The 19,184-nt window shown below is 42.1% G+C and overlaps 1 protein-coding gene across 50 annotated transcripts in view; it reads right to left on the reverse strand.

The window, feature by feature from the left end:
* Positions 1 to 19,184, reverse strand: part of Magi1 (membrane associated guanylate kinase, WW and PDZ domain containing 1) — a 650,928-nt gene that overhangs the window by 129,052 nt on the left and 502,692 nt on the right. For all 50 annotated transcript variants that reach the window (XM_076567400.1, XM_076567410.1, XM_076567406.1 and 47 more), the window contains one exon: positions 12,521 to 12,640. In XM_076567400.1, coding sequence (XP_076423515.1) covers positions 12,521 to 12,640 — 120 coding nt within the window. The remainder of the gene's footprint in view (positions 1 to 12,520; positions 12,641 to 19,184) is intronic.

Genomic DNA, 19,184 nt, shown 5'->3' on the forward strand with positions numbered 1-19,184 from the left:
TCCCTGGATTTTCAGCAAGAATGAATCAAATCCGCAGCTTCTCAGCTTACACAGTTATAATTTCATTTACATCCTAGGAGAGAACCTTTATTCTAAGTACTAAGTGTCGTACTAGCAGTAAGATGTAAAGATATAAATCTTTGTACATAGCAAATGACAATATTCTGAAACTTTAACGGGCAAACAGTCTAGGAACATTAATTACAGATGCTGATCCCGTAGGTCAGGGTGGGCCTGACAGTCAGGATTCCAACCAGGATATCAGGTGATTCTGCAGCACCTCAGGGTCTCTATGTTTAGACAGACAAAACCATTCCCCGTTTTGTAGGAGAGGAGCACAGAAGGCTCTTGTAGGGTGCCACTGTTAGTTCAGCATAAATGAGGAACCCCTTTTCTGTCCTCTTAGAGGCTAAGCATTTGAAAATAACCAAAAGCCCAGAAGGAAATATAGACGAAACGTTTCCAATGAGGGCAGCATCAACTGCAGGTGATGAAGATCCCTTCTCCTTTTGGAGGGGGTGTTTCTATTCTACACTCTCCTGTATAAGCACAGACAGACATCTGTACATTGGTGAACAAGGACATCCAGCTCATCTGGTTTGGCCTTGGCCTCGGGGCCCTGAGGACTCTGCTCTGGTCCTCCCCACTCTAAGGCTGGTCTACAGCTGTCTTCTGCATGCTCTCTCACTCTGCCTCCACAGGGCTTCATTCAGGAGCCCCTCACACGGGGCCTCCTGATCATCTCATGGCTTCCTCTGTCCCTCATCCTTACTACTACTTGTCCTCAGGACATTATCTCTGATACCAGAGGCTGGATCAAAAGCTGTACTCAGCCCTGCTGTGTTAACAGGGAGATCCATACCAGTCCCTTTCTAACATCTTCCTCTGCATGTATCAAGTAGCTTGATTCAGCATCAGTTCTCACTTCTGGGTTATGAATTCTATAAGGCAGTAACCACGACAGTTTCTGTGCACGTCTGTGTTCCCTGAGGGCTGCCAGAGTCTATAAGGTACACAGTGTCACTCAGTAATACTTTGTGGAACATAAAAAGAAACAAGTAGTGACAGCACACATAAATCCCAGCCGAGGATCGTCCTAGATACCAGTACTGTGGATCCGGTTGTTAATGACATGACTCATGGCATTTCTCTCCACTCCATTAGTTACACCTGAATAACATATACCTATACTACTTTGCCATGTATGTGTTCAACGCATTAGGATATTCAGAAGACTCCCATCACTTTCTCTCTGCTATTCCTTTTCCCACATGCCCCACCCTGTAAATGTGTATTTATATATAAAAAGGATAATAAGCCAACATCCTATAATTAGATGTTCCTCTGTACCCATGACTTTGAGTATGAGACCAAAGAGGAGACAAACTAGTATTTATAGTTATCTCACAGCAAAAGGAACAAGTAGTCTCATTTTTCAGTTGAAGGAGATGAGAGCCACATAATTTGTAAATGATGAAGGGCATTAAAACACAGAGCGGCTTGTGTCTCACATCTACACACTCAACTCCAGAAATCGCTAAGGGTCTCTGAGCAAGAAATTAAGTAAAATTTTCCTAGCTCCAGCCTCCCCATCTTCAAATGCAGGGAAAAGCCACTGACAGCACAGGTTTCCTTTGGTGTCTTTCATTATCAACAGAGAACATTCCAAAGCAGAGTGTGCCAACAGAGCTTATCACAGCAGACGGCTCCCAGGGCCCGCCAGAGACCAGGACTCCAGACGGTCTCCTTTTCCTCAACGACAAACATGAACTCTCTTCACCCCACTTTATATCTCTGTCCCCCAAAAGTACACTGCCGGCAGCTGCTGCTCTGCAGATCTTCTAGGAAGCAAAACAATCCCATTATTGAGCACAGACATCCCCTTTCTAATTAGCATGCAGAAATATGCAATCCATAACTCCAGTCTGAAATGTCACCCCGGCACTGCACTTCCAGGCTGAAGGAAAATCTCTGTGTGGCTCGAAGTGTATAATCGGTCTCTTCTACCCAGAGGCATTTGTAAAACAGGCATGTTCAGAACCCAGGCCCATTGAATAGTTCATCCCTTGTAAACTCTCTCCCAGGGAAGTCCCAAGGGTGGGCACTAAGGCAGCAACCAGGATTGCAGAGTAAAAATGTCAGCACAGAAAAAAAAAGAAAAAAAGAAAAAAAAAAGAAAAGAAAAAAAGAAGAACCAACAGGGATGGTTCAGTTGCTTTATTTCCAGCACTTTATCAAATAAATTAGCTCAGTGCACCATTAGAAAGTTGGCCCAAGGAGTTTATTCTTATTTCCTTTGATTTGCTTTGATACCTTGTCTGTCCAGGAAAAGGACAAGGTGCTGGTTTGAGCCGATTCAAGGTGCAAAGCTGATCATTGCCACACTCCACTAACAACTTCTATGCCTTGCAAGAGGGTCTGTTGGGAGCACATGCAGCTGTCAACAGTTACTACTGCTGAGGGGACAGTTCCATGATAGAGTCGGTGCCCACTCCTTAAACCTGGTCCAATTACAGCATTGCTTTCCTTCTTTGTTGAGACAGGGTTCACTATGTAGTCCAGGGTAATCTACAAATCATGCTCCCCTTTGCCTCCTTCTCTCTGTCTACCACAGCCTCCTAGTGTTTATTATCTTGGCAAATGTTAGCAACCTAGGTCTAGATATAGAAGACAAGAGGCTAGGAGGATTATTGTCACTTATCTCTTCTTTTCTTCTGACAATGAACAACAAATACATTACCAAATTCAGCTCTTTGGTTACAGAAATATCTCTAGATTCAACTACTACCATCACCCATGCAGTTCACAGCTAACCACAACACCCACTTCCAGATAAAAAGCACAGTAGGGTGTTCTGTGGTGTGTGTGTGTGCGCGCGCGCGTGTATGTGCGTGTGTGCACATGCATATAAAAGTGAGTTCAGGCGCATGTGTGCTATGCTGCATGTATATGCATGTACTGCTGGTACATGGGGTGTATGTTGGTCCTTGCCTTCCATCTTCCTTTGACACAGGGTCTCTACTGGATTCCTCGTTGTATACTCCAGGCTCGCTGGCCCATGAGCTTCTAACGGGTCTCTCATCTTTGTCTCCCATCTCACTGTGAGAGTCTTGGGGTTACAGACACATGCACTACAGTGTCCAGGTTTTATGTGGATTTGTGCTATGGCATTGAGCTTTCTGAGGATTCTGGGAATCCAAATTCAGCTAGCTCATAACGAGTTTGCTGTACAAAGTTGGTGAGTGAGGAGAGAGGTTCTTCTGTGGGACTTTATTTCTCCTTGAATAATTTTTTATTCAAAAAATGGCACTGAAATCAATACAGTGGCCAGCTACCATGGTTAATTTAAATTCAACTTTTAAAAAATTATCAGTTATTCTTTTGAATATTTTGTGTGTGCATGTGTAAGAGGGAAGGAGGGAGAGAGAGACAGAGAGACAGAGAAAGAGGGAGGGAGAAGATACGTGTGTATGTCTGAAAGGATCAGTGGCATCAGATCTCTCTGGAATTGGAGTTGTAGGCCATTGTAAGCTACATGACATGGATGCTGGGAACTTTACTCAGGTCCTCTGCAAGAATAGTAACTGCTCTTAATCACCAAGCCATCTCTCCAGCCTCAATGTATGAATTCACAGTAGTTGCAACAGCATGCACAAAAACTCTGTAAACCCAGGCCAGAACAAATCCAAGCATGGTGAAGAGAATTTGGCAAATGATCCCTACTGACATCTATTAGCTGAGAAGCGGGAGAGTCTTTTCTTAGTCCCTGGTTAAGTTGACTACTCTTTAGTGGAAGACCACACCTCCAAGACCATTTGGGCAGCACAAATTGGTCTGGAAAGATTTGGGAGCAGGGGGGAGACATACAAAGTGTGTGGTAGAGAGGATGGGTTTAATCTGGGAAGAGTTGGGGGAGGGGAGTGAGAATGATTAAAACACATGGTAAGAAACTCTGAAAGAAGTGATAAAAAAGAAAAAAAACCCACAAAACCTCAACTGTTCAGGGGCTTGAGAGATGGTTCAGCATTAAGAGCACTTGCTGTTCTTGCAGCAAAGGACTAGCGTTTAGTTCCTAGCACACATATGGAGTGCCTCACCAACCACCTGTAACTTTAGCCCCAGGGGATCGTGATGGCCAGTTCTGGACTCCACGGGCACCTGTACTCGGGCACATAGGCACATACATATCATTTTAAAAAGTAAAAATGAATGCACCTGTTGAGTCTGAAGAGCCTTAGCAGGTGAATGGCTACCATATGCATAGTTGAAAATACAGCGGGTGTGGTACACTGAACAAAACTCTCAATGGACATCACTGGCTAGGGGAAGCCGAGACGGGCTGCTTCATGCCCCACCCACAAGCCACCATGCTAACCTCCTCTATACTCAACACAGTCAGCTTTCAGCTCATGCCTTGGGTGCTGATGACTGGGCTCCCTTGCTATCTCCAAGCAGTTCACCCGACCTTCCACAAGCTCCCCTCTTCCAGCTGCTTCCTCCACCAGCTGGAGACAGCACCTGCCATAGCCTTCCGGAGCATGCTGCAGAATGCCCTTTCAGAATGCATTGTGCTTTTGTTTTGTTTAGTATTTTTGGTTTTCCCAGACAGGGTTTCTTCTGTGTAGCCACCCTGGCTGTCTTGGAACTAGCTCTGTAGACCAAGCTGGCCTCAAACTCACAGAGATCCACCTGCCTCTACTTCCTGAGTGCTGGGATTAAAGGTGTGAGTTACCACACCCACATTCTTTCTATCTATCTATCTATCTATCTATCTATCTATCTATCTATCTATCTATCTATCTATCTATCTATCTATCTATCTATCTATCTACATCAGAACCTGAGAGGTTCTAATCCATAATCAGATGGCTCTCTTCCCTTGTTTTGGCCCTGTGGCAAAACAAGGCATTGGGACAAGGAAAAGGTACATGCCAAGGTGGAGCAATCTGTTCATGTCATGTGGCTAAGAGGCAAAGAGAGAAAGAAGCCATGTTCTCAATATTCCCCTCAAGAGCATATTCCCTATGACTTCCCCAAAGCATTCTAACTAGACTGACTCCATCTTTTAAGAGTCCCACCACTCGCCAACAGCAGCCTGGGCTAGGAAACTAGCATTTTTAATGCATAGCTCTTGAGGACATTTATCTGAACAAAAGCAATCAAATACAGTTATTTTAATGGCATATTTAAAGAATACCCTGTATAGTTTGGTTTGTTTTTAAGGAGAAGAGCTGTCTCAGCTCAGAGTTACCACTAACACTGAGCTAACACTGACTGGGAATGTACCTGTGCCAGGCACTCAGCTAAGCCCTTTGCAATCACTCCCTCATTTAGTCCAACTCACACGGAAGTGCTGTAATTACCAAAGGGAAAATGGAGACTGAGCATAAAATGATTTGGCAGAGGAGACAGCTCCACGGCACAGGGCTGAGACTCAGATCCAAGGGGTTGTAGCCTGCTCCTGAGTGTCTCCCACCAGACACAGCCACTGGTGAGGGAAGGTCCAGGGACTGCAGGTGAGAGACAGCCCTCTGGGGATCTAGTAGCCTTACTCCTAGTAGCTGGCATTTAATACAATTTCCATTTGCTTTCAGCTTGTGAAAGTCAAACCCTAGTTGGTTTCAAAAAGTTAAGAGCCTTCTTGTATGGGTGTGAAATTAAACTAGTAAAAGGTCAAATGCTGGAGAGCAAGCACAGAAAAATGCCTAAGAAGTAGAAAGGATTGATTTGGTATATCAGGAAATTGGAATTCCAAAATAACCAACCAACATTCATAGAAATACACTTGAAGACAATCAGTTATTTCCTGAAAAATATTTACTTCCCTTCTGCTTGGCCAGGAAGTCAGTGCAACACTAACAGGCTACCTGTTATAGCCAGGATAGCGTGAGTTTGGGGGAAGACTGCTGGATCTGAGCTGGGGGTGTTGTCTCAGACCAGCCATGAAGACCTTACCTGTTCCATTTAGCCCGGTCGGTCACAGTAATGGTACCCTTGCTGCACCGATGACAGTGAAGGCAAAAAGGAACCTGTCCCATATGTACAGTTTGTCACATAAACAACTGAATAAACTAAGTTTATTTCTATTTTCCATGCTACGCTTCTGTCTAGACCCTAAGCTTTTCCTTTCACCCCAATTCCTCTAGCTGTGCCTGTAAAAATGCAAACGTATGGAATATGCATTTGGGGACCAAGGCTCCCCAGATTGAAAGAATAGATGAGGACAATTCACTATCGAAGCAAAGAGGTCTCCAGCTGCTCCATAAAGGTCACCAGATTATTAAGTGGAGTCACACAGACAGGAAGTCCTTTGTGTCTCTCTCAGCCCCTTTCTATTCTTCATTGCATCCTTAGACCGCAACCATTCAGCCCAGAAGCTACCCATACACATTCCCTTCCAGGGAACTAAGTCAGAAATAAGTAAGAATCCCCCCAAACAGTATTGCTGCCTTGTCATTATCTACTGGCATTTACAATCTTTCAGCCTGCTCGTTCACAATGATCCCTGAACCTTCTATTTAGGAATGAACATTCTACAGTCGCTTATTCTCTGCATCTTAACCATGTGTGGATGTCTGTATGAATTGTAATCTACTACAAAAAGGAGTTTCTCTAAATGGGATTGAGAGATGCATTAATCTATGGGTATAATAATAAGTCATTAAGAACTGGTTTCATACTATGTCTATTTAGCAAAAATAACTGTAGCATGAATCTTAAATGCTCTTATTAATAAAATCAAAGCTGAGGCCAGTTATTGGGGTGAATGCTGGAAGATCAGAGAAGCAGAACAAGCCACAGCCACCTCACCTCGCCAGTTCCTCAGCTGATCCTATTTCCTCAGACTGGAAGCCTCTGAGTCCTCATCCAAATGAATCTCAGCTGAACTGCTTCTCGAAAGTCTGAATGCTTAACTACTCAAATGCTTCAGGTCTTCACGCCTTAAATACTTTTCTGCTTTCTGCCCTCACTTCCTGGCATAAAGGCTCACTTCTTGGGATTAAAGGTGTGAGTCACCATGCCTGGCTATTTCCAGTGCGGCCTTGAAGCCACAGAGATCCATGCCTGCAGAAGGCTAGGGTTAAAGGTGTGAGTGCCAACATTTTCTAGCCTCTGTATCTAGTGGTTGTTCTGTTCTCTGACCCCAGATAAGTTTATTAGGGTGCACAATATTTTGGGGAACAAAATACCACCACAAATAATAATAGTAGGTTCTCTCCTAGGGCCTATGATCTGTCTAGTCACAGGCTTTTTGCCTAGATAATGGTGTCAGATATGGATTCCATCTTGTGAGGTGGGACTTAAATTCAATCAGAGTGGATGGTTACTCCCATGATGTTCAGCCACTACTGCTCCAGTGTGCATGTCTTGCCAGCTCAGTTGTTAATTTAGTGCTCAGAGTCTGGGTAAGACTGATGATTACTTTCTTCCCCTGGTAGCAAAACATGCTCCAGGACAATGAATGCTACGCAGTAAGGATGAAGCTTCCAGGTGAGTACCAGCTTGCTTTTTCCACATTCTTTGACTCAAGTATATAGTTTCTCCAACAATACAGTCTCACCATCAAGTCCGGAGTGAAAGCAATAGCATTGGCTATATATACCTGTAATGTTTGGGGGTCTATGTGACCTAACTAGCCAACAACTTCAAAATAGGCAACCCATTCATGACACTAGGCTTTTTATTTGTTAGCCTATGGTGTCTAGTAGGGGCACTGGTACCTGGTTATAGGGTAATTCCACTTTAATGCTTTTCATATATGAGCGTGTATATATTTTAGGAAGCTTCTATAGTGGTAGATTTCCTTATGACCACCGCCCAGCTCCTGAGTAGTTTTGAAGTCTATTTTTCCAGATATTGGATTAACTATTCCACTTGTTTCTGATTTCATATCTTTTCCTATTACTTCACCCTAAGGTGGTATCTATCATTGATTGTGGGGTATGTTTCCTAGAGGCAGCAAAAAAAGAGATGTATCATTTTCTAATCTAATCTGTTAGTCTGTGTGTATTTGCTAGGGAGTTGAGACTGTTAAGAATTATTGAACAATATGTACTAATTCCTGTTACTTTGTGGTATTTTATTACATATCTTTTTTTTTTTTTTTTCCCGGAACTGAGGACCGAATCCAGGGCCTTGCATTTGCTAGGCAAGTGCTCTATCACTGAGCTAAATCCCCAACCCCTCAGTACATATCTTTTAAGTAAGTGTTCTATTCAAATTATATTAAGTTTGATTAAATTTATTTCCTATGTCTTCTCAGGCATGTTTAATCTTCTCTCCACATCTCCTCTGTAAAGCTGGCTTAGTGGTCATAAATTCCTTAAATCTATTTTAATCATGAAAATTTTTCTTTTTCCTTTGATACAACTGATAATTTTGCTGGGTATAGTAGTCTGGCCTAGTATCTGAGGTCTTTTATAACTTGCTTAACTGCTTCAGGTTTTCAGTCTCCACTGAAATATCAGCTCCTCCTCTTCTTCTCTAGCCTTCCTTTGTTCTGTACCTTTACTGTGTTGACTGTTATGTGGAAAGTTTCTTTCTGGTTGTGTCTATTGATTACTCTGTATGCCTCAGATTTTGACAGACATCTCTTCCCTTAGACTAGGGAAGTTTTCTTCTTCGGTTTTGTTGACAATGTTTTCTGTGTCTTTGAGCTGAGTCTCTCTTCCTTTTGTATCCACTATTCTGCCATCCCTGGATGCTCTGTCTTTTCATAGTGTCCTGAAGTCCCTTGTGTGTTATGTCCGTGACTTTTTGCTGTTGGTTTCATTTAACATATCCTTTGACTAAGTGGTCCGGGTCTTCTGGGTTGTCTCAGGACCCGGCGTGCTTCCTTCCCCTTGTTCCAGTCTATTGGTGAGGCTTTCCTCTGAATTTTTTGTTTCAATTCCTAAAATTTTTAAGAGTTTTACTTCATTTTGTTTTTTTTTTCTTCTGAGCTTCTATCTCCTTACTAAATTCTATTTACAAAGCTTGAATTGCTTTTATTATTTCATTCAACTGTGTTTTCACTGTCTTTATTCCAGCATTTACTCAGCTCCTCTTTGAGATTCTCAATTATTTTATTGTTGTTATTTTGAAATCATTGTCTTATGCATCATCTAAGTTGCTTTTCTTAGGAACATTACTCTGGGAGGACTGATTCTTGGTGGTGACCTATTGTGTTGGTTATCCATGTTGCATGTGTTTTGGTGATGGAACCTAGGCATCTGGGGTTAGGTCTCTGGTAATGTCTCTTGGTATGAATACCTTGCTTTTCCTTCGTTGAGTGGGTATTTAAAGTCTCTATTTACTGCTCTAGCAATCTGAAGGGTTGTAGACCAGCAGAATTCAGATTAATTTCAGGATAGTTTAGGGGTTAGTCTTAGGGCAATTCAATGTTGATGCTTGACAGGGTATTAGAAGTAATTCCAGTTCAGCTTAGGCTAGGAGTAGTATCTAAGAACAGGAGAGGACTTCTGTAGAATTAGAGGGAAATCTCAGGAGAGTCCGGGGCAGAGGAAACCATGATCAGAATATACTCAATAAAAGAAAAAAAAAATGACAAAACAAACAAAAAAAGAATTCCATATGATACTGCATTGTCATACTTTAATTAGTAATTAGTTTGGCTTTTAATGGTGCATACAATCAAGTGACAATGTCATAGATTTGAAAATATATAATCACTGGGTGTAGTGGCGCACAGCTTTAAGCCTAGCACATGGGAGCTTGGTCTACAGAGTTGAGTTTCAGGATAGCCAGGGCTATATAGATAGACCTTGTCTCAAAAAAGGGGTAGGAGGGAGAAAAAGAAAGGAGAAGAAGATTTTTACAGCCAATCCTCAGGAGTCTGCTTAGGATTACCTGTTAGGCAGCAAGAGTGAGTGGAACTGACAGTGTGAGCATGGGGTTCCCTATCTGAAGAATGGGGTCTGAGGGCCAATACAAGAAACCTGATTCTGATGCAGGGAAGGGGTTAAGTGGGGTTGTAGTGGAGGACTAGGATGTAGTACTCAGGTTTCGGGAGCAGGTGGAGTTGGTCATGAGAGTGTGGGACCCTTTCCTGGAGAGACGCCATGGGCATGAATGGATTTGGTATCCCCAGGCTACAGTCCCTACCTGGAAAGTGGTCTAAGCAAAGGACACAGTCTTCAGGCAAGTCGGGGTGGAGACAGGTAAATAATAATGTTTCCATTTACCTTTGGTTTTTAATCTTAATGTTTGAAATTTCTTTATGATTATCCAATACACATTTTAAGAGTTTGTAGAGATCCACATAACATAACTATGAATAAACCAGTAATTTAACTTAGTGAATTGTATCATATTATGGTATTCTGTCTCAAATAACAACACTCCAAAGAACAAACATTATATCCAAAGATATAATATTGTTTTCAGAAAATATAACATTTTCAAGACATAAAAATGGTCAACAAGTATCTAAAAATACCTCAGTATCAGTCATTATCAAAACTAAATCAACACCATAACAAGGTATCGTCTCACTCCAGGCAGAGTAGCTATTAGCAAAAGGACCAAAAGTAGCACACAGCAAACCTGAGGGTGAAGGGGAATTCTTGAACAATGAATATACATTGTACACCCAATAGGAAAAATAGCATAGAAATTCCTTAGAAATATAGAAACAGAAGTAGTTCATGATCCAGTTCATGCTCACATACATATATGTATGTATATGTACATACATATACATAATATGTGTGTATATGTATATACGTACATACACATACAAACATATATATATACATATATACATACATACACACACACACACACACACACACACACACACACACATATATATGAAGAGAAAACAGAAGTCAGAGTGCAAAACACATCACTACTCCCATGTTCATCATTGTTCACAATGGTCATGGCTTGGCATCAACCTGAGTATGCCCGATGCCCTAGGTTCATTCTCCAGGACCTCATAAAACAGAAGTGGCAGTAAAAGCTGTTACCTCAGTACTGGAGAGGTTGGGACATTGGGATACCAAGTTCAAAGTCAACTTCAGCTACATACTGAGAATCATGCCAGCCTGGACTACATGAGACTCTCCTCAAAAATAAAAATAAAAACTTATTGTTCGTCAACATGGATGATCATGGAGGACATTAGGCTAGATGAAAACATCAGACACAGAAAGACAAATACCTCATGTTCTTACATGCATGTGAAAGACACAATAGCTCTGTAACAGAAGGCAAGAGGCGAATAGTAGCAACTAGAGGCTGGGAAGGGTGTGGAAGATAGGGAAGATGATTAGCAGTAACTTGGATACAAATAGCTAAGATGAAAAATTTCCAATTTTCTATCGAATAACAGAGTAACTAGGGCTGTCACTAATTAATTACATATTTCAAAACAGCCAGTAGAAAGGACTCTGAATATCCCTAACACAAATGATCAGAGTTAAATGATGAGTATCACTTGTAGCCTGGCCTTGTATTGAACTCATGACCTTCCATTTCAGCATTCCCAGCCCTGGGATTCCAAGTGTATGTCAAGTGTCCTGATCTGATCCTCACATATGTATGAAATATCAGACCTGAATGTGAATTAAAAAAGAAAACACTTAAGAAATCAGCTATGAAAAACCCACACATAGAGAGCTAGCTAGATAAATTATAATACAACCCTCAAACAGGTAAGGAAATGTAACTTTTCCCCTACTTGGTTTTGACATACAACTTTCATTTGTAGAAACTCACACTATAGCTATAGCTAATGCCCATGTTATTAAATACTGAAAGAGCAAAAATTACAAATATTTTTAAATAATAAAAAAATCGTAAAAATTGCTTTTAAAATAACCCAAATGTTTGCATGGAGAGGAAAAAAACTAAATATGGTACATTCATAGGAAGTGACTTGAGAAAGGAAAAGAGGGAGTTTTCTATTGCTGAATGGCAAGGATCTTTTAAGACAGAACAAGACAGACAAGCACAGGGCACCCAAAGCAGTCAATGCACACTGTCCTCTGTCCACAACAGGAAGAAACACGAACACACAGAGGTACACACATGCACGCATGTGATACTCAAATGAACTTCAAAGAACAATCAGGAGCTCTGGTCATCAGCCACATTGCTTACTGCACTGAATTCAAGTCAAGCAGGGAGCCGTCTGCCATAGGAAGGTGCTACTCAGTGGTGTTTCTTTATGAACAGTGTAAATACACTTCCAGGTAAAACCAACTAGTGGTAAAAATAGAATTTCATTTCTTCAAGATAAAAACAACAATATCAAGTCACATTGTGATGACCCATGATTCGGTGAAGCAGTACAAGGGTCCACATCAAAACATAAAACTTAATGTCCTTAAGGTCACAAGGTAAAAGAGAAAAGCGATTTGCAAAGAGATCTTTCAAGGCTTTCCATATCTTATTAGCACAGACCACATTAAGGCAGACTAGTCTCTTCTTACTTCTTTAGACTCCCCAGAGTCTGAACACTCTGCCTGGACCACTGCAGGCACTCGGGATGCCACAGGGCAGCAGGGCAGCTCACCTTCATAGGTGCCGACTTCCAGCAGGGTCCCGCTCTGCTCGAGGTCCAAGAACTCTTTCACAGTCAGAAAGCTGTAATCCACGCCAGGCACTTCTCCTTCTCTGGGAGATCGGGTTGTGCCTGCAGCAGAAAATACAAAGGCCCAGGATGCCATCAGTCCATTAGAACAGGGAGTTCCAACCCGAGTAATTAAACAAACCTGCTCAGTAAGCTGGCCTGCCTAGAACTGGAACAGGGGCCCAGGAAAAGCAGCTTTCTAATAGAACGACATCCCCAATTCCTCCCTCCTTCCCTCCAGCAGGGAGACGGGAAACAGGTAATCCAGACAGTTTTAGCATTTTTTTTTTAATGCAGCAAGCAAATGAAAAATTGAATCCAATGTCACACAGGCAATGTTCACAATTATCAGCTTTTAGGACTCTAATAAATGCTACAAAGTTATCTGCCCTAAGCTTGGAGCCTAAAGGATTTGTATTGTTATCAGAGGCCTTGAAATCCTTGTTCACAATACATCTAGCAAACTCCAGTGTAGTAAGCCTTTGAAGAAAATGATACCCAGTGCACAGACACAGCACTGCAGAAATGTGACTGCTCAATCTGGGCACGGACATCTCCTAGGGATTAAAATGCTGCTTCCCTCCAGGTAATTATTATGCTCAATAAAATGTGGACACCCATGAGCTCTGAGGACAGACAAAGGACACTGTGTATGAAAGGAAAACTCCCCTTGAATTAATCTGTTCACACTCTCAACAGCTAATCAATGTATCCATTTCTCTTAGGAAATGACATGGGCCACAGAGAGCATTTAAGACGTGCTGCCCAGGCTCTGAACTGTAAAACTATCCATCACACTTCAGCACAGTGTCAACCAAAGAGGGGAAACAAGGTGAATGTGGTTCAGATCTACACCAAAAGAGAAAATAATACGATGCGAACACACAGCGTGTCCTGGGAACCTGTGATTAATGTTAGGAGAACAAAATCAGGGCAATACAATATGATTTCTGAGCCTATATAACCTTGCAAGCCTACAACTAGGGGATGAGACTCAGTGGAGTTCACAAGGCATCATCCATGGTGGTAATTTACCGTTTTCCAGTACAATAAGCAGGGTTTGGTCTTCTTCCCCGGACTCTCTCCTTGCAATTGTAAAGCAATTAAATAAGCAACTGTATGCAAGCAGCAGTTCTAATACCCTCGGTGCAGCATGCAGTCTGATCCCAGACCTGTATAAAACAGCATCGACATGCATAGCATGTGTAGCTAGAACTTCCCCAGGAATTACTGCACAATTTGCTCAGGCTGAATCCATTTCTCTGAGCACCCAAAATTTCAAATATCTTCAATCCATATGTCTTATAAGATAGCTTCAATTTTTTCCCAGAATGGTAGTTTCTCACAACCCATACATGGCTTTGGGCAAAGAGGCTATTGGTGCCACCCAGAACTCAACTCCTATATTCTTTGCTGGTTTGTTCCCCGTTCTGGTCCGGAGTGGATAAAAGGATAGTGTGCAATCTTTAAACTTCTATCCCAGTTATCACAGGCTAGGATCACTGGTGATGCTTGCTTGGCATGTTCCATCCCCAGAAGGGCAAAACAGGCACCAGATACCAGCACACAGTTGATACTGGAGAAAACCAAGAGCAACATACACCACAGGAGAGCAGAGGTCTGGATGGGAAGGACAAATTCATGGTCTGGCTCTCTACTCAGTCTCAGGCATGTTCCTTAGTTTCTATGACTTAACAGTGTCCGCTTTGCAAGACAGGGTTAACAATGGCACTTACACCACAGGCTTGCTGAACGAGTAATTGCAGTCAGTAATTGTTAGTGGGTCTTGTTTTTATGTTGTTAGGATTAAATGAGTTTATAGAGTCTTATATTTCCAATTCCACGATAACAATTTGCAATTATACGAATATGTATACATCTACACATGTATATAATGCCATTGTTTGTCTCAATTATTTAATAATTTTCTGAGGTCCCAATGAATGCCAAGTGATGATGAAAGCACAGAGATAGCATTGGTAAATGAGGCAAAGTTCATGGGAAAACTGATCATTTTACTGTGAGACAGAAAATATGTATGGGGCTGGAGAGATGGCTCAGAGGTTAAGAGCACTGGCTGTTCTTCCAGAGGTCCTGAGTTCAATTCCCAGCAACCACATGGTGGCTCACAACCATCTAGAATGAGGTCTGGTGCCCCCTTCAGATAAACATGTATACGTGATAAATAAAATAAATCTAAAAGAAAATATGTATGTAAATAGACAAGCACAGAGTATAGTTGTGGGTAAAAAAAAAAAAAAAAAAAAAAAAAAAAAGAAAAAGAAAAATGTATCTTACTGCCACGCAGCCTAAAGGATTGGAAAGGGGGAAAAGGAGGCACCCACACAGTGGCAGCTCCTAACTGGCTCTAACTCCAGTCCCAGGGGATCGACGCCCTCTTCTGGTCTCCATATGTACTTCATACCCTTGGTGCACAGACACATTCAGACAAACCACCAATATACATAATAATTAAAATTGGGGGAAAAGGAAACTCATTACATACTATTGTTGGAATTCTCAGGGTCAAATCTGGGCTTAGGAGACCCAACAAGTTAGATGAACCATCCTCCATATGCTAACTGAAGAGACAAGTAGTCCAGAAAAGCAGAGAAAGATGGCAGTTCAGTGTAGTCACACTGGGAAAAGAATGAGTAAAGAGGTTTGATAACCCCCAAATCCATCTTCAGGGTGCTGCCACGAGGTTTAGGTTTCTATGGAGTGTAAAAGTATGCATAACTAAGCAGTTCCCATCAAGGTGTGATCATGTCCATCACTGACCCAGGCTGCCTCCCAAAGTTGTCAGGACTATGCGAAATCTTTTGTGGGAGGTAAGTTCCTCCTTTGGCTGGCACTAGGTAGGATGCCAGCCTTTCCTTCACCCACCATGAGGTTTCTGGGGGAAAACGTAGTTTTGAGGGGGTCCATTGTTTCAATAGTCCTAGTAATACAAGTGTCTCTCTTTTAGATAGCCTCTCTCCGAGCAAGAAGGTTAGCCCTACTCTGTCTGCATTTTAAAGATAAACACAAAGTAACCTGCTGGTGGATTAGATATGCTATGTAAGAGAGAACAATGGAGACTTTTTAAAGGTTTTTAACCTGGACAAATGGGTGATGCCATTTATAAAAGTTGAAATCATGGGACAAATAGTCCAAGGGGGAGGGCCAGAAAAGTTCACCTTGGTCATGTTAAATTTGAGATTAGACACTTTGGTGCAGAGTGCCCAAGGAACAGTGACCTTGCAAATCTGAAGGTCAAGCCGAGTTTGAGAAATTAGTTATCAGTTTTCAGCAAGCCAGGGGCATCTGAAGGCAAAATATTGAGAGAGAAAACCTGAGTAGAGTGTGGTGGGAAAGAAGCTGAGAAGCACTGGCTGGACAGTAAGACCTTCCACTTTCTACTCTAAAAATTCCAGGAAGATTCTGGAAGACAGCTGAGCAGGAGTCACACAGGAGAAGCAAAGGTGGGTGGGGTCTTGAAGCCAAGAGAAAAAGTCGCTTAGTCAGCAACTTGTAAGACACCAATAACCAACAGTCATCCTGGGAAATCCCAGTGTGCGACACAAATAGAATCTCTCTGGATGGGTTGTGAGAGGATCCGCCCTAAGTCTGTTCTCATGGAAAACTCATACTCAGCTTCCACCCTCAAATTCCATCAACCTAGTCCATTCAAAAGAAGACGAGGAGAAAATAAAACCAAACAAAAGATCCCCTGAGTCTTACAAGTCTTCCTAGACCATCAAGTGCTGATTTTCCCTTTGCCTGGCTCTGGCTCATATTTGCCGATTCTTTTTTTTACATGTTATCACATCCTATTTGCCAGATTTACTTTAAAGACAATCATCACCCCTGGGCCTCCATTTCCTGAAAGGATTAGAAATAATCAGGAACTTCAAAAATGACATTTTACAGGAAAAGTGAAGCTACTAGAGACACTGTCTTTCCAAGAAAACAAATCTGTTTCAAACAGCCTTTGAGCTGCAGGGAGGGGGTGGGAAGGCGGTGAGTCTCCACCCATTGGGCTCACAGGGCTTATTACTCAGACGAAACCTGTCCTCACTATAGGCTACCAAGAGGGTTACTCCCAGGGATGCTCCCAGCAACCCTCTCTGGGTCTGGGCCAACTTCCCAGGATCCATTCAGAGAGGATGCTGGGGAAAAAGGCCACAGGGAGGGGCCCCGCCTCCTCTTTTCTTGTAACAGAATGACAGGCTGCTGGCTGGACACACGCCTGACAGATGGCATTTCAAAGGGATTTCGGGAGCCATCTGGGGTGGGTACAATTATTACAAACCGTGCCTCTAACAAAGCCAGAAGGGTTACTTCCTGAAAGAAGAGAAGTAAAACAAATTCTATCATATTAGGAAGACACATAAAAATATACCAGGCTAACAAACTCCAGCTTTCAGCAGCCTAAAATGCTACCTTCTGTTTGTGGAGCTGGAAACCAGGCCAGCAATATCTTCCAGTTATTAGCTTTACGCTCATAAACACAGGGTTTCTCCTCTTCGAGAAAAGGAGACCATCAGACACCAGGGAACAATGGCTTCTAGCTCCTGGATGTTTACTCGTAGAAAGACATTAAGCATTTAATCAAGAATATATTTAATTTGCACAAGAAACCATAGAAGTAGGATTAATATTATATTTGTGAAGAATTCTGAGATTCAGCCGAGGAAAGTAACCCATCCACGGCCATATAAAAGGTAGGTGAGATTAAATGATTTAAGTCATTTAACATGATTTAAAAGACAACAGTTGACATCATCTCTCATTCTAAACTAGCCTTGTCTAACAGAACCTTCTGCCATGGTGAAAACACTTCATTTTGCTGCTGCCCAACATGTAGGCTCTACCCACACGTGCCTGTTGAAAGGTGATGATAACTGGGTCTGGGAAATGGCTCGGAGGATACAGTGCTTGCCACACACACATGAGGACGTGAGAACAGATGCTAGAGAGCATCCACGTAAAAGCCAGGAGCAGAAGGAATTTGAGTCTGTAATTCCAGTAGAAGAGTGGGGAACGGAGTGTAGACACTGAAGGCTCCTCAGAGCTTGCTGGCCAGCCAGTTTAGCCAGTCTGTGAGCTCCATGTTCAATGAGAGACTACATCTCAAAAAAGATGCTCCAAAGCTATGTATCACATGCACACACAACTACACACACAGACACACAGACACAGACACAGACACAGACACACACACACACACACACACACACACACACACGGGGGTGGGGGTGGGGTGACTACTGAGGCTGTGGAACTAAATTCAATATTATTCACTTTAATTGTGAAGAACCCCTGCTAACAGCAGTGGACTAGCCAGTCGAGCTCTACTGGAGAAGAAAGGACCTGAGTTGCTGGTTATCCACTGTGTTTGATAGTCCCCCAAAGACTTCCAGCTCTCAAAATAACAAGAAACATACTTATATTAAACAGCAAGACATCTTGAATGGCTATTTGAAAAAAAAAAAAAAAACCTTCCATTTTTCAAAGCCTGTATATGCTTTGAAAAATGATCTAGTCCAAGTCTGTGTTTTTGTTCTAAAAATCCTATTTGGTCCTTATTGGCTGTGGTTTTAGGAACAAAAAACATGTTTTAAAAATATATTTGTGTAGCATGGATTGCAACAAATTAAACACAATAAGATGAGGGAGAAAGGGAAGCAGCGGCACACAGGGAAGAGATGGGAGTGAGCTTGGTGGTTAGCCCTCAGGAACAGTTCTAGCTGTGGAACTGCGAACGGTAAGGACGGTTACGCTGCAGGCAGCGGCCAGAAGGAATGTCTGCATCGCACACTGAAGAAACACGAACAAGTCAAGTCACAGAATAACAAATGACTACGGCTGCATTGACCCAAGAACAGAGAATGAAAGCCCATGCTTCGTAAGCTTACATTCTAACAGATAACCGGCTGGAAGAATACTAAACTCTTAATACTGGGCACTTCGAAAGGGTGGCTGCAGAAATGGGAGAGATAAAACAGTCTTCCTTTCAGTAAATACTCTCATAGTCTGGACTGGGGGGAGCATTTATATATATATATTTATTGTTGCATCTCATAAACTGAATAAAATGATTACTTAACTCTTGGACACTATTCAACCATCACCAATCTTAACTTATTTACCAGAAAAACATGTAAAGGCTCCAGTCAGTGACACTAACAATGCATTTCAAGGTTTCCCACGTGACAGAAAGCTAACACCAAGGTCAAGAACACACACTTTCAGTTGTGAGTAAGAACACGCTGGGAATAAAGTTGCAGAAAAGGTGGTACTATTTTCCCCTGATATTACTTTTAAAACTCAAAGTGTTAATGTTAGTCATTACAGTCCTCTCTAATTGTTTTAAAAGAGCCAATAAGGTAGAATCTAAACTCCCAATCCTTCCTACCACCAGATCATAACTTAATCTGAGCACTGTCCTATTGAACGTCTCAGTGTGAATTAGCAAAGGCCCCAGAGTTCTCCTAGCAAACACTGAGTGGCTATTTGCTTCTTATGCACATTTTATGGTCCATAAACTTTTAGTATACCTGGCTTCAGTGACCCTCGCTGAGGCAATCAGAAAGTGACCTTCTTTGCCATCACACTCTGTTCT

This window comes from Peromyscus maniculatus, chromosome 3, assembly GCF_049852395.1.
Source record: "Peromyscus maniculatus bairdii isolate BWxNUB_F1_BW_parent chromosome 3, HU_Pman_BW_mat_3.1, whole genome shotgun sequence".
Lineage (NCBI taxonomy): Eukaryota > Metazoa > Chordata > Mammalia > Rodentia > Cricetidae > Peromyscus > Peromyscus maniculatus.